Here is a 17,191-nt window from a genome sequence, read left to right as displayed (position 1 = left end):
AAAGATGATGTTATGCCGAGTAAATACAGTAGATACCTAACATGTCACACTTGTGGAATGGCGACAAATTATGGTACTTAACCGCTTTCCGACCACCCACAGCCTATTTACTACCAGGTGGCTCCCCTGCGCAAACCGACGTAGGTCTACATCGGTTGCGCGCAGGCAGCTAGGGGGCATGCGCTCCTGCCCCCACTCGGCAGCGGGGAAGCTGATGCACGGGTCAGGTGGCTCTGATTGCTGCCTGACACCCACGATCGCTCCCCGCTGAGAGAGAAGGACGGTCTGCTGTTGTAAACACATCTGACCGTTCTTCTCTTTGGAATGATCTCAGAGCGCCTGTGATCCTCCTTCATAGGATCACATGTCTCTATGATCATTTCACAAGCCACGCCCCCCCACAGCTAGAATCCCTCCCCTAGGCTTACATTTAACCCCTTGATCACCCACAGTGTTAACCCCTTCCCTGCCAGTGTCATTATTACAGTAACAGTGCATATTTTTAGCACTGATTACCATAGTAATGTCACTGGTCCCCCCAAAAGTGTAAAAAATGTCAGTTAGGGGTCCGATCTGTCCGCCACAATGTCGCAGTCCAGTTAAAAATTGCAGATCGCCACCATTACTAGTAAAAAAAAAAAACAATAAAAATAATAAAAATTACATAAATCGTTCCCGTAGTAGACACGATAACTTTTGCGCAAACCAATCAAAATACACTTACTGTGATTTTTTTTAACCAAAAATATGTAGCAGAAAACAAATTGGCCTAAAATGTTAAATGTTTTTTTTTTGGGAATGTTATATATCAGAATGTGAAATATATTGTTTTTTTTTTTTTTGTTTTTTTTATTATATCCCCCCTTATGTATTTATACATGGTGATCATATCCCCCCTTAATCACCTCTTCTCAAGAGAGAATAAATTCAGTTCCTCTAATCTTTCCTCATAGCTGAGCTCCTCCATGCCTCTTATCAATTTGGTTGCTCTTCTCTGCACTTTCTCCAGTTCCCGGATATCCTTTTTGAGAACTGGAGCCCAAAACTGAACTGCATTTTCCAGATGAGGTCTTACTAATGATTTGTACAGCTGATATCTCTCTCTCTGGAGTCCATGCCTCTCCTAATACAAGAAAGGACTTTGCTTGCTTTGGAATCGGCAGTTTGGCATTGCATGCTATTATTAAGCTTAGAATCTACCAGAACACCCAGATCCTTCTCCGCTATGGATTCCCCCAGATCCTTCTCCGCTATGGATTCCCCCAGATCCTTCTCCGCTATGGATTCCCCCAGATCCTTCTCCGCTTTGGATTCTCCCAGACCCTTCTCCGCTATGGATTCCCCCAGATTCTTCTCCGCTATGGATTCCCCCAGATCCTTCTCCGTTATGGATTCCCCCAGATCCTTCTCCGTTATCGATTCCCCCCAGATCCTTCTCCGCTATGGATTCCCCCAGACCCTTCTCCGCTATGGATTCCCCCAGATTCTTCTCCGCTATGAATTCCCCCAGATCCTTCTCCGTTATGGATTCCCCAGATCCTTGTCCGCTATGGATTCCCCTTTAGATCCTTCTCCACTATGGATTCTCCCAGACCCTTCTCCGCTATGGATTCCCCCAGATCCTTCTCCGCTATGGATTCCCCCAGATCCTTCTCCGCTATGGATTCCCCCAGATCCTTGTCCGCTATGTATTCCCCTTTAGATCCTTCTCCACTATGGATTCCCCCAGATCCTTCTCCACTATGGATTCCCCCAGATTATTCTCCGCTATGGATTCCCCCAGATTATTCTCCGCTATGGATTCCCCCAGATTCTTCTCCGCTATGGATTCCCCCAGATCCTTCTCCGCTATGGATTCCCCCAGATCCTTGTCCGCTATGGATTCCCCCAGATCCTTGTCCGCTATGGATTCCCCCAGATCCTTGTCCGCTATGGATTCCCCCAGATCCTTGTCCGCTATGGATTCCCCCAGATCCTTGTCCACTATGGATTCCCCCAGATCCTTCTCCACTATGGATTCCCCCAGATCCTTCTCCGCTATGGATTCCCCCAGATCCTTCTCCACTATGGATTCCCCCAGATCCTTCTCCGTTATGTATTCCCCCAGATCCTTCTCCGCTATTGATTCCCCCAGATCCTTCTCCGCTATGGATTCCCCCAGTTCTACTCCCCCTAGTATGTATGATGCATGCATATTCTTACACTCAAGTGCATAACTTTACATTTATCAACAATAAACCTCAGTTGCCACATAGTTGCCCAATAAAACAGTGCATTGTAAGTTGGAGACATCCTGTAAGGACGTTTTTCCACTGCAAAGCTTGGTGTCATCTGCAAAGACTGAAATGCTACTTTTAATCCCAGACCCTTAATCAGTGATGGCGAACCTTGGCACCCCACATGTTTTGGAACTACATTTCCCATGATGCTCAACTACACTGCAGAGTGCAGGAGCATCATGGGAAATATAGTTCCAAAACATCTGGGGTGCCAAGGTTCACCATCACAGCCCTATATCATTTATAAAGATATTAAAAAGTAAGGGTCCCAACACTGAACCTTGGGGTACACCACTGTCACAAGGGATGTTTACATTCCTTGTGACAGCAATAAAAGTGATCACATTTTTTTTTTTAAAAACTTTGCTAAAATTAAAAAATTAAAAAAATTAAATAGGAAAAAAAAAAAATTTAAAGGGCCCCCGTCGTCGTGAGCTTGCGCATTAAAGAAAACAAATCACCGTGATTGCTAGAACGAGAGCAATCATTTTAGATAAAGACCCTCTCTACAACTCTAAACTGGTAACCGTTAATTTTTTTTAAAACGTCGCCTACAATCAGTTTTTTTTTTTTTAACCACTTTACCTCCGCTCACATGGAGGCTACTGCGGCAAAGTGCCGCGATCCCGTCCAGCGACGTAGACCTACGTCGCTGGACTCTGCCCCTTGTGGGCGGCGCTCGCGCGCCGCCGGAGGCTCGCTCCCGCTGTGTTCATTTACAGCGGGAGTCGGGCCAGTGGAGGAGCAGCGGCGATTGCCGCTGCTCTGCCCCGATCGTCGGGGATCGAGTCTGGAGATCCGCCCGCTGTGTGTAAACACAGCGGGCGGATCTCCATAGTGACAGGGACTGACAGATCGGAGTGTTCAGCATAGCTGGACATCCGATCTGTCCTTCTGTCACACATTCACCTCCCCCCCACACGTCAGTAAGCACCAGGCATACATTAACCCCTCCCTCTCCAATAAAATTAACCCCTTCCCTGCCAGTGTCATTTTTACAGTAACAGTGCATATATATAGCACTGATTACTGTAGAAATGTCACTGGTACCCCCAAAAGTGATAAAAATGTCAGTCAAGGGTCCGATCTGTCCGCCGCAATGTCGCAGTCCCGCAAAAAAAATCGCAGATCACCGCCATTACGCGTTAAAAAAAAAAACACCAAAAATGACAGAAATCTTTCCCTTAGTTAGTAAACGCAATAACTTTTGCGCAAACCAATCAAAATACGCTTATTGCGATTTTTTTTACTAAACATATGTAGCAGAAAACAAATTGGCCAAAAATTAAAAAAAAAATTGATTTTTACATTTTTTTGGGGGGGAATTTCATATAAAAAAATGTGAAAAATATTGTATTGTTAAAAAGTAAAAATCGCACAGGTGATCAAATACCACCAAAAGAAAGCTCTGTTTGTGGGAAAAAAAGGACGTAAATTTCGTTGTGGTACGGCGTCGCACGACCGTGCAATTGTCAGTTAAAGTCGCACAGCGCCGAATCGCAAAAAGTGGCCTGGACGGAAGACAGCAAAATCCTCCGGTGGTAAAGTGGTTAACAATGCTAAAAATAAAAAAATTTAAAAAATTAAATAGGAAAAAAGAAAAATTAAATATTTTAAAAGGCCCCCGTCACCGTGAGCTTGCGCATGAAAGAAAACAAATCACCGCGATTGCTAGAGCGAGAGCAATAATTTTAGAAAAAGACCCTCTCTATAACTCTAAACTGGTAACCGTTAACATTTTTTAAAACGTCACCTACGGAAATTTTTAATTACCTTCGTTTCTCACCATTCCACATTTTAAACCGTAACATGTTAGGTTTTTTTTTTACTCGGCGTGACATCTTTCACAATATACAAAAAAATTGGGCTAACTTAACTGTTTAGATTTTTTTTAAATGCAGTGAAATGTATTTATTTACCAAAAAAAATGCGTTTGAAAGACTGCTGCGCAAATACAGCGTGACAAAAAATATTGCCATTTTATTCTCCAGTGTCTTTGCTAAAAAAATAAATAAAATAAAAAAAATATATATATATACACATATATACATACCTATCTATCTGTCTGTCTGTCTGTCTGTCTGTGTATGTGTATATATATATATATATATATAAAATGTTTGGGGGTTCTAAGTTATTTTCTAGCAAAAAATGTGTCCGAAATAGGCTTGGTCCTTAAGTGGTTAAGCTTTGACAATAAAACCTGGAAGCTGATTGGTTACTATGCAGAGCTGTACCAGATTTTGCACTCTCCAGTTTTAGTAAATCAACCCCTTTGTCTCCGAAAAAAGACGCTTAAAAAAAATTGACTGGAGTCCAATTTCTTCCACCATACAAAGAGTCAAGGATTCTTCCCAGAGGTTTGAGAGGATAGCCTGCCGAACCAATTGGAGGTGCTCACCTGCCTCCCCAGGGTAAATAGTTGCTACAGAGCTCTGCCATTGTATGTTATATACAGGGGAAGACTGGGCCAGGGGGCAGGGGGGCAATTGCCCCCTGGGTCGCTCAGATGACCCGTAAATATATATATATATATTATTTTTTGCAGAGACCCTAGAGAATAAAATGGCAATTGTTGCAAAATTCTATGTCACGCTGTATTTGCACAGTAAAGTTGCACTGCTGCAAGGCTGCACTGCTTCTGCCCCAGACATGCCTTAAGGGATTCCTGGTGAAGAGAAGTAAAAAGTCCCCGCCACTGACCTACTGAGTGCGGGATGAAGACAAGGACAGAGCGCAGCCCCCTCCCCAGCCTGGATGGTGTCAACTGTGTCTGAGCAGAGGCCGGTTCCATGCCCCACTGGAGACTCTTCTCCTCCAGCCCCAACCGAGCTGTCCCAGCTTCCCCCAACTGCCCCCTTCTGGCCAGGTTGAAAACCCAGATTTACCCGGTGAGAAGAAAGTACCTTGAGAGGAGCTTCATCCTGGAATGGGGGTCAGGAGGAGGCTGGGAAGAGGTAGAGTGGGATGGGGGGGGGGGGTACGTTTTCTGCACCACAGGCCTCTGGTTTTGTACTTGCCCCCTGGGCCCGAAAGTCACCAGTCAGCCCCTGGTTGTATAAACTGAATTACCGAAGCTGAAACTGTCTTGCTAAATTGAATGAACTATTATTCCCTTGCCTGTAACTATTATTCCCTTGCTCTGTACATTGTAGACTTTTCCCATTTTTAATCCTTAGGGTGACACAATGTGTTCTTTTACGAAATAACTGAATGCAAGCAAATCAATCTACATCACAGATGGAACTTTAGGGGAATCTGAAGTTGTTGAGGTGGTTGTTAGGTGGGGATCGGAGAAACATTCTGTCTATTCTATTACATGTATGATTTTTATAATTAGTGGTATTTTTGGAACATTACTGAATGTGAAGTCGTTAGTTGCAGAATATACATTTATCAGACTGGCTCAGGTGTAAGGAAGAGGCTTTACTCTGAAATTTTCCAATAACACCACCATTATATTTGGATTTCCTCATCTGTTAGAATATTGATGTGGTCACACTTGTTACTTTAAATCCAATGTGACCTTTAATAAGGGTGACTTCTCAGTGGACGGAGACGAGCTCAAAATGAACCACTTCTGGAGCGGAAGATTTTCCCCCTTTAATGACCAGGCCATATTTTGAGATTCGGCACTGTGTTACTTTAACGGGCAATTGCGCGGTCGTGCGACGTTGTACCGATATAAAATTGACGTCCTTTTTTCCCTCAAACAGAGCTTTCTTTTCTTGGTATTTGATCACCTGTGCGATTTTTTTTTTTTTTTTTTTTGCGCTAAAAATAAAAAAAAATAGCGTCAATTCTGAAAAAAACAATTAAAAAAAACAATATTTTTCACATTCTGTTATATGACATTCTAAAAAAATAAATAAATTAAAAATCAAAATTTTTTTAATATTTTAGGCCAATTTGTTTTCTGCTACATATTTTTGTCAAAAAAAATTGCAATAAGCATATTTTGATTGGTTTGTGCAAAAGTTATCGCATCTTCTAACTACGGGTAAGATTTATGTCATTTTTATTGTTTTTTTTTTTTACTAGCAATGGCGGCGATCTGCGATTTTTAGCGGAAATGCGACATTGCGGCGGACAGATCGGACCCCTAACTGACTTTTTTTGACACTTTTGGGGGGACCAGTGATATTACTACAGTAATCAGTGCTAAAAATATGCACTGTTACTGTACTAATGACACTGGCAGGGGAGGGGTTAACCCAGGGGTGATCTAAGGGTTAAGTGTGTGCCTAGGGGGTGTTTTCTAACTGTGTGGGGATGGGCTTGTTGCATGAACACAGAGACCTGTGTTCCTAAATAGGAGGATCCCTGTGTTCATCACTGACAGAACAGCAGTAACAGTGCTAAAAATATGCACTGTTACTGTAATAATGACACTGGCAGGGAAGGGGTGAACGCCGTTGGTGATCAAGGGGTTAAATGTGACCCTAGGGGAGTGATTCTAACTGTGGGGGGCGTGGATTGTGAAATGATCATAGAGACCTGTGATCCTATATAGAAGGATCACAGGCGCTCTGTGATCATTCCAGGGAGAAGAACGGTCAGATGTGTTTACAATAGTTGCCCGCCCAGTGGGGTAGGTGGTGGATTTAATGGGAGTGGAACCTTAAAGTGGTTGTAACAAAATTGGCAGTCAACTGGCAAAAGCAATCTTAAACAGGCTGGGATTGCATTGGCAACTATCATCTTGGATAAAGTATTAATATTGGATTAAGTATTACACTTCTGCTCAGCACTTTCTAAAAAGCTCTTCTCTATCCCTCCACAGGTAATCATATGCTGCTTTCTTATGCTGCTTTCAAAATCCACCTTTAACTGAAACAGAATCATTTCTCTAATGTGCTTAATGGTAATCATATGCTGCTTTCTTATGCTGCTTTCAAAATCTTTTACCTCTGTCCATTGAACACTGATGTTTGTTTTGCTTTCTCTTGTCTCTACCCAAATTATGAGCTGTCCTTATCTTTATTACTCTGCCATTCTGCCCTCTTGCTATTCCTTGTAGTCTGTTTTTGGTGTGAGAAGTTTATTCTGTCAGCCATGTGTCCCTCCTATGCAATCCTAATTGATTAATTGGCAATACCTCCACCCAACTCAGTATAAATTTAAGCCCTTTCTAGGGGATGCACAGGCTGGGATTGCATTGGCAACTATCATCTTGGATAAAGTATTAATATTGGATTAAGTATTACACTTCTGCTCAGCACTTTAGCGAATGCACAAAGCATACAACTGCAAGCCAACAGACAGACTACAGGTGAGCTGAGACTCTATACTGCTTTTCCATCTCACATTCAGTTTACATCTCAATCTCACCACCCTGTATTATGCAATCCCTAATTCTCCTTCTCATGTTTGCATCCTCTCTCCTAAAACTTTCTCTCCTTCACCCCTCATCTCCGCCCCACAGCTTGTATATATCACCCTCACTCCTATCTTCACCTTTATACTGCACTCATCAACTCCTGCTGATTCTGAACCCACACACCAATAATATCTACAGGACACTGAGATGTGTCCCCCCTCATAAATCATACTCCCATATCACCTCCCTCACCCTTTTGCTTCTCCTAACCTCTGGAGATATTTCCCCAAATCCTGGACCCCCATCATTTACCTTTGGCAGACATACCCATCACCCCCTATCCTCTGACACCAGCCGAAATCCACACAATCTGGTTTCTATTCCTCTTCTGCCTCAAGCCAACCTCCCCTTCTCCTGCGCCCTCTGGAATGCCCGCTCTGTTTGCAACAAACTCACCTCTGTCCATGACCTATTTATCACAAACTCCTTCAACCTGCTTGCAATTACTGAGACCTGGCTTCAAGACTCTGACTCTCCTTCTCCTGCTGCCCTCTCCCATGGTGGCCTCCTGTGGACTCACTCTCCCAGGCCTAGTGGACGTAAAGGAGGTGGGGTTGGAATTCTGCTTTCCCCTCAAAGCACTTTTCAGGTTCTTCATCCACCGCCTTCTCTGTCTCTCTCCTCATTTGAAGCTCACTGTATTCGTCTATTTTCTCCAGTTTCGTTGAGAATTGCTGTGATCTATCGGCCTCCTGGACCGGTATCAGGCTTCCTTGATGACTTCTCTGCCTGGCTACCCTACTTTCTCTCTTCTGAAATTCCCACAATCATTCTTGGAGACTTCAACATCCCTGTTAATCTTAACACTCCTGCTACTTCTAAACTTTTGAGCTTAACCTCCTCTTTTGACCTAAAACAATGGACACATGCTTCTACTCACTCTAATGGCAACAGCCTTGACCTCATGTTCTCCTACCTATGCACCCCTCACAACCTCTCCAACATTCCATTCCCTCTCTCTGATCACCACCTCATTAGTTTCAGTCTCTCCTTGTCCTCCTCCTTACCTTCCAACTACCGAACAATTACCCGTAGAAACCTTCGCCATCTGAACCCTTCACTTCTTTTTTCTGCTACAGATGGTCTCTTCAACACAATCTCATCCCTCTCCTGCCCCAACATGGCCACTTCTGTCTACAACAGTTCACTGTCATCTACCCTGGATGCTTTGGCCCCCCTCACTACACACAGAATCAGGCCCCGACCGCTTCAACCCTGGCAGACAGACAATACCAGAAGCCTCAAAAAACGTAGTCGTGCTCTTGAGCGTCTGTGGCGTAAGACTAAGTCACAGCAAGATTTCTGTCAATATAAATCTGCCCTCCAAAAATACAGTTCCTGCCTACACACTGCCAAACAGACCTACTTTATCACTCTCATTAACACCCTCTCACACAGTCCCCGTCAACTCTTTTCTACCTTCAACGCTCTACTTCGTCCTCCATTGCCTCCACCCACTAACTTACTCACTGCCCAAGAGATTGCCAATCACTTCAAAAATAAGATCGATACAATTCGTGAAGAAATTTTTACACTAAAGATATCTCCCTCACCTTACACACCTTGTCCTCCTGCACAATCAATACTTCCCTTGTTTAACCCAACTACTGTAGAGGAAGTTACTAAAATTTTTTCTAATGCCCACCTAACTTCCTGCCCTCTGGACCCTGTTCCTTCTCAAATACTACGGTCACCCTCTGACTCTATCCTACACTCTTTAACTCATATCTTCAACCTCTCCCTCTCCACTGGGATCTTCCCCAGCTCTCTAAAACATGCGCTAGTAACTCCCATACCAAAGAAAGCCTCGCTAGACCCCTCCAATCTTAATAACTTAAGACCCATCTCCTTACTCCCTTTTGCTTCCAAGCTCCTTGAACGTTTAGTCTACAACCGCCTGAGCAAGCACCTCATTGAGAATAACCTCCTTGATCCCCTTCAGTCTGGATTTCGCCGGCAACACTCCACAGAAACTTCTCTCCTAAAACTTACAAATGACTTACTAACAGCAAAAACCAATGGTCACTACTCGATACTCTTACTCTTGGACCTCTCGGCTGCCTTTGATACTGTTGACCACCCCCTCCTTCTCAAAAAACTCAGTTTGCTCGGTCTCCGTGACTGTGCTCTCCACTGGTTCGAATCTTACCTATCTCACCGCACCTTCAGTGTCACTTACAATTCCACTTACTCCTCTGCAACTCCTCTTACTGTTGGGGTCCCCCAAGGTTCTGTCCTTGGACCGCTACTATTCTCAATCTATACCTCCTCCCTGGGTCAGCTAATAGCCTCCCATGGTTTCCACTACCATTTCTATGCTGATGACACCCAAATCTACCTCTCTACCCCTCAGCTCACCCCATCAGTCTCCTCCCGCATCACTGATCTACTAACAGACATATCAGCCTGGATGTCTCACCACTTCCTCAAACTGAATCTATCTAAAACCGAGCTCGTAATATTTCCTCCTCTACGTGCCTCTTCCCCAGAATTCTCTGTCAAGATCAATGGAATAACTATTAGTCCTTCCACACATGCCAGGGTGCTAGGGGTAACCCTGGACTCTGCACTGTCCTTTCAGGCTCACATCCAATCCCTGTCCAAATCATGCCGCCTTAACCTCCGCAACATCGCTAGAATACGGCCCTTTTTAACCAATGACACCACCAAGCTCTTAATTCACGCCCTGGTTATCTCTCGCCTCGACTATTGCAACTCCCTCCTCATTGGATTACCCTTACATAGATTATCCCCCCTTCAATCCATAATGAATGCAGCTGCAAGACTTATCCACCTTACCAACCGTTCAGTGTCCTCCAACCCTCTCTGCCAGTCCCTTCATTGGCTTCCACTCAACCAACGAATAAAATTCAAAGTGCTAACAACAGTTTACAAAGCCATCCACAACTCTGCCCCCAGCTACATCACTAACCTGATCTCAAAATATCAACCTAGCCGCTCTCTTCGGTCCTCCCAAGACCTCCTGCTCTCTAGCTCCCTTGTCACCTCTTCCCATGCTCGCCTCCAGGATTTCTCCAGAGCTTCTCCCATTCTTTGGAACTCTCTACCCCAATCTGTCCGACTGTCCCCTAATCTATCCATCTTTAGACGATCCCTGAAAACCCTTCTCTTTAAAGAAGCCTACCCGGCTACTAACTAATAACGCTGTTTCTCTTGCTCCATCAGCGCATCCCCCACAGCTATTGCCTTTTGTATCAATTGACCCTCCCTTTTAGATTGTAAGCTCTAACGAGCAGGGCCCTCTGATTCCTTTTGTTCCAAATTGTAGTGTAACTGTAATGTCTGCCCTCATTTTGTTAAGCGCTGCGCAAACTGTTGGCGCTATATAAATCCTGTATAATAATAATAATAATTAAACAGGCAATGATCTTTGGTTGTTTTTTTTTTTTTTGTAATCTTTATTTAAAAGTGTTTGTAAACCCCTTTCATGAAATTTGACCGTATATATACCGTGTGCACAATTATCAGGCAAGTTGTATTTTTTAGCACTTTCTTCATTATTGAACAACTACAGTGCTAACTAGGGATGATCGAACTTTTGAAAAGTTCGGTTCGACCAGAACACCTGAACTTCCCAAAAGTTCGGCCCGGATTTCAGAACCCCTTTGAAATCAATGGGACCTGAACTTCGGTAATCAAAAAACACAATTTTGAAGCCCTAAAACCCAATAAATGCCCCTAAAAAGTGCCTAGGGTTCTGAGTCATGCCCCAGGGATTATTAATCACACAAAAAAAAGTTCTTAAAAATTGTCATTTTTGATAGAGAGCCAATTATTGAAAAAAAAAAAGGAGATTTTTTGATTTTGACTTTGGATTTAGTGTCTGGGGGAGGGGGTCTCAAAATTGTACCTGTGAAGTTACAGCTCTGTAGCATGTCCAGAACCATAAAAAAAAAAGATTGTTTGTATTATATCACTTATAGAACAGGGATATGGCTTCGCTATTTTCACACCTTGCCGGTTTTGTAGCAAGCGTTTTTTTGGGCATTTTTTGGGGGGTTATTGGAGGCAGGCATAACATCAGAACTTCTGTGTAGGGGTAGATATACACACACACTTATATGTATATATACCCATACACATATATAGGTGTGAAAGTAGCAGAACACTATGCTTGCGCTAATGAAATAATTAACACCAATATGGTTACGCTCCAATCACACCTACAGTATATATGTGTATGTGTAAAATACATATAAGTGTGTGTGTGCATATATACCCCTATACAGAAGTTCAGATGTTTTGCCTCCCTCCAAAGAACCCAAAAAAATGCCAAAAAAAACCCCTGCAATAAAATACCTGGGCGTTTTTTTTTGGTGCAGGCGTTTTTTTGGGCATTTTTTTGGGTTCTTTGGAGGCAGGCAAAACATCTGAACTTCTGTATAGGGGTATATATACACACATACTTATATGTATTTTACACATACACATATATAGGTGTGATAGGAGCGTAACCATATTGGTGTTAATTATTTAATTAGCGCAAGTATAGTTTTCTGCTCCTTTCACACCTATATATGTGCAGGTGTATATATACAGACATGTGTGTGTATATATACCCCAATACACAAGTTTAGATGTCATGCCTGACTCCAAACTTGTCCTCAAAAAATCCCTATAAACGCCTGCAGCCAAAAAACGAGAAGCCATATTAGTGCACTGAATGTGACCTAAGAGAAACTATGTTTTCTCTATAGCGGTCACCCTGATATGGAAGGGTTTGGTCACCCTGCCATAGCAGTCAGTGTCAGTTAACCCTACACTACATTATGGTCACCCTGGCACTTAACACTTTCCCTATAGAAACTAAATTTTTGCATCTAACTAAAGTGGAAAATAGCACCCTAACTACACTAGATATCCCTTTCCTCACACTAATAAATGCTAAATGACACTTTTAAAGTAAAATTAACAGAACTGCTTCCACTCTCTTCCATGTCCAGTATAACAATGCTAGGAATTTGGCGGGGGCTATCTTATATACTGGGGGGGCGTATTCACTAATGATTGGCCTAGGGACCCCCTAGTCACTCCAATCACATTCCTAGCATTCTCCTGCCCCCTCAATTGGCTTTTACTAATGGCTCTGGTCCAATCACGGGCTTTTAAAGCCTATTTCCTGGCCCATTGCATTTTGGTCGGTTCTGGTTGCCGAATTCCGAACTTTTTCAGCGAAAAGTTCTAAATTCGAACCGATGGTCGACCCGAACCGTTCGATCATCCCTAGTGCTAACCACTTGCCGACCGCCAGCAGTACATAAACTGCGGAATCCCGCTGACGAAGTCCACGCCCATAACCTGACGTAACGCGTACGGGGGAACCACGTGCCCACCGGCCATCTTGGTACACCAACTATGCTGAAGTACACCTAACCAGCTGTGTTTTTATGCTTGTGAAACTCTGCTTAAAAGTAAGTTTATTACCTTCAAGTCCTTTTAACCACTTCAGTCCCGGAAGATTTGGCTGCTCAAAGACCAGGCTCTATTTTGCGATTCGGCACTGTGTAAATTTAACGGACGATTGCGAGGTCGTGCGATGCCGTACCCAAATTAAATTGACGTCCTTTTTTTTCTCACAAACAGAGCTTTCTTTTGGTGGTATTTGATCACCTGTTCGATTTTTATTTTTTGCGATCTATATACACAAAAAGAGAGCGACAATTTTGAAAAAATAACAATATTTTTCACATTTTTTTTTTTAATATTAAATTTCTCAAAAAAAAAAAATGTCAAAATCAACATTTTTTTAACATTTCAGGCCAATTTGTTTTCTGCTACATATTTATGATAAAAAAAATCACAATACGGGTATTTTGATTGGTTTGCGCAAAAGTTATTGCGTTTACTAACTACGGGAAAGATTTATGCCATTTTTATTGTTTTTTTGTTTAACTACTAATGGCAGCGATCTGCAATTTTGTTTGCGGGACTGCGACATTGCGGCGGACAGATCGGACCCCTAACTGACTTTTTTGACACTTTTGGGGGTACCAGTGACATTACTACAGTAATCAGTGCTAAAAATATGCACTGTTACTGTAATAATGACACTGGCAGGGAAGGGGTTACCTTAATTGGTGATTAAGGGGTTAAGTGTGTCCCTAGGGGCGTGATTCTGTCAGGGGGCGTGGCTAGTGAAGTAACCACAGAGACATGCAATCCTATATAGCAGGATCACATAGCCTCTGTCATTACTTCAGGGAGAATGACAGATGGGTGTGTTTACATCAGTCGTCTGTCTTTCTCCCTCTCCTGCGGGAGATCGCGAGTGGCCGGCAGACATTGCAGCCGCCGGTCACACGCGCTGGCTAGGCAGGGAACGAGTGGGGGTGGCAGCTTGCCTCCGGCAGCACGCGGTCGCAGGCTCTTTGGCAAGCGACGTAGTACTACGTCACTTTGCCTGTCAGCGGCTGTACAGGAGGCGGTTGGCAAGTGGTTAAAAAATGGTCAAACGGAGAGCACTAGATGTCTGCTTTCTTTTTATGTATTTATGTATCGTGAAGGACGTTTAAAAGCAGGTTTGGAAGATTGGAGTTTGAGTAATCATACATGATGTTTGACCCTGTTGGGTCTTAGTCTGGAGGTGAGCCCATATGCATGCTATGGTGACGGGTTCATAGGAGCACTCTGAACATCACTTATATGAATAGGGGGCACCCTGACTGCACTCCGGGGAATCTCTCTCTCACCTGACTGCACTCCGGGGAATCTCTCTCTCACCTGACTGCACTCCGGGGAATCTCTCTCTCACCTGACTGCAAACCTCCATTAAGATTTGCTTATGGACTGACATTTATGTGTTTATTGTCTTACTGACCTATTTACACTGAATGAGGTTTATCTCTGTCATATGGATCGATGCATATTTATCCATTATTCCATTGTTTGTGTGGAAAGTTTAATTTTGATTGCGCTGCACTTGTATGTTTCATTTAGTACATATACTGTACAGTATATTTAGCACAGTATATCATGTACAGTATATTTAGTACATTTAGTACAGTATATCATGTATATTTAATACAGTATATCATGTACAGTATATCATGTATATTTAGTACAGTATATCATGTACAGTATATTTAATACAGTATATCATGTACAGTATATCATGTATATTTAGTACAGTATATCATGTACAGTATATCATGTATATTTAGTACAGTATATCATGTACAGTATATCATGTACAATATATCATGTATATTTAGTACAGTATATCATGTACAGTATGTTTAGTACAGTATATCATGTATATTTAATACAGTATATCATGTACAGTATATCATGTATATTTAGTACAGTATATCATGTATATTTAGTACAGTATATCATGTACCGTATATCATGTATATTTAGTACAGTATATCATGTACAGTATATCATGTATATTTAGTACAGTATATCATGTATATTTAGTACAGTATATCATGTACCGTATATCATGTATATTTAGTACAGTATATCATGTACAGTATATCATGTATATTTAGTACAGTATATCATGTACAGTATGTTTAGTACAGTATATCATGTATATTTAATACAGTATATCATGAACAGTATATCATGTATATTTAGTACAGTATATCATGTATATTTAGTACAGTATATCATGTACCGTATATCATGTATATTTAGTACAGTATATCATGTACAGTATATCATGTATATTTAGTACAGTATATTTAGTACAGTATATCATGTACAGTATATCATGTATATTTAGTACAGTATATCATGTACAGTATGTTTAGTACATTTAGTACAGTATATCATGTATATTTAATACAGTATATCATGTACAGTATATCATGTATATTTAGTACAGTATATCATGTATATTTAGTACAGTATATCATGTACCGTATATCATGTATATTTAGTACAGTATATCATGTACAGTATATCATGTATATTTAGTACAGTATATCATGTACAGTATGTTTAGTACAGTATATCATGTATATTTAATACAGTATATCATGAACAGTATATCATGTATATTTAGTACAGTATATCATGTATATTTAGTACAGTATATCATGTACCGTATATCATGTATATTTAGTACAGTATATCATGTACAGTATATCATGTATATTTAGTACAGTATATTTAGTACAGTATATCATGTACAGTATATCATGTATATTTAGTACAGTATATCATGTACAGTATGTTTAGTACAGTATATCATGTACAGTATATTTAGTACAATATATCATGTACAGTATATCATGTATATTTAGTACAGTATATCATGTACAGTATATTTAGTACATTTAGTACAGTATATCATGTATATTTAATACAGTATATCATGTACAGTATATCATGTATATTTAGTACAGTATATCATGTATATTTAGTACAGTATATCATGTACCGTATATCATGTATATTTAGTACAGTATATCATGTACAGTATATCATGTATATTTAGTACAGTATATCATGTACAGTATGTTTAGTACAGTATATCATGTATATTTAATACAGTATATCATGAACAGTATATCATGTATATTTAGTACAGTATATCATGTATATTTAGTACAGTATATCATGTACCGTATATCATGTATATTTAGTACAGTATATCATGTACAGTATATCATGTATATTTAGTACAGTATATTTAGTACAGTATATCATGTACAGTATATCATGTATATTTAGTACAGTATATCATGTACAGTATGTTTAGTACAGTATATCATGTACAGTATATTTAGTACAATATATCATGTACAGTATATCGTGTATATTTAGTACAGTATATTATGTACAGCATATTTAGTACAGTATATCATGTACAGTATGTTTAGTACAGTATATCATGTACAGTATATCGTGTATATTTAGTACAGTATATTATGTATATTTAGTACAGTATATTTAGTACAGTATATCATGTATATTTAGTACAGTATATTTAGTACAGTATATCATGTATATTTAGTACAGTATATTTAGTACAGTATATCATGTATATTTAGTACAGTATATCATGTACAGTATATCATGTATATTTAGTACAGTATATCATGTACAGTATGTTTAGTACAGTATATCATGTACAGTATATTTAGTACAGTATATTATGTATATTTAGTACAGTATATCATGTACAGTATATCATGTATATTTAGTACAGTATATTTAGTACAGTATATCATGTATATTTAGTACAGTATATTATGTACAGCATATTTAGTACAGTATATCATGTACAGTATATCGTGTATATTTAGTACAGTATATTATGTATATTTAGTACAGTATATTTAGTACAGTATATTTAGTACAGTATATCATGTATATTTAGTACAGTATATTTAGTACAGTATATCATGTATATTTAGTACAGTATATCATGTATATTTTGTACAGTATATTTAGTACAGTATATCATGTATATTTTGTACAGTATATTTAGTACAGTATATTATGTACAGTATATTTAGTACAGTATATCATGTACAGTATATCATGTACAGTATATCAT

General features: G+C 40.4%; 1 protein-coding gene across 1 annotated transcript in view; it reads left to right on the top strand.

Moving 5' to 3' along the window:
- Positions 1-17,191, top strand: part of LOC309559880 (uncharacterized protein) — a gene marked incomplete at both ends in the record, with an annotated part of 36,871 nt that overhangs the window by 10,265 nt on the left and 9,415 nt on the right. Inside the window, one exon of the mRNA XM_082263307.1 lies at positions 7,798-8,452. Within this exon, the coding sequence (XP_082119433.1) occupies positions 7,798-8,452 (655 nt within the window). The remainder of the gene's footprint in view (positions 1-7,797; positions 8,453-17,191) is intronic.

Source organism: Pelophylax lessonae (assembly GCF_965119305.1).
Source record: "Pelophylax lessonae genome assembly, chromosome: 7".
Taxonomy (NCBI): Eukaryota; Metazoa; Chordata; class Amphibia; order Anura; family Ranidae; genus Pelophylax; species Pelophylax lessonae.
The sequence above is the reverse complement of the archived record's forward strand: the minus strand, read 5'-3'. Positions and strand labels throughout refer to the sequence as shown.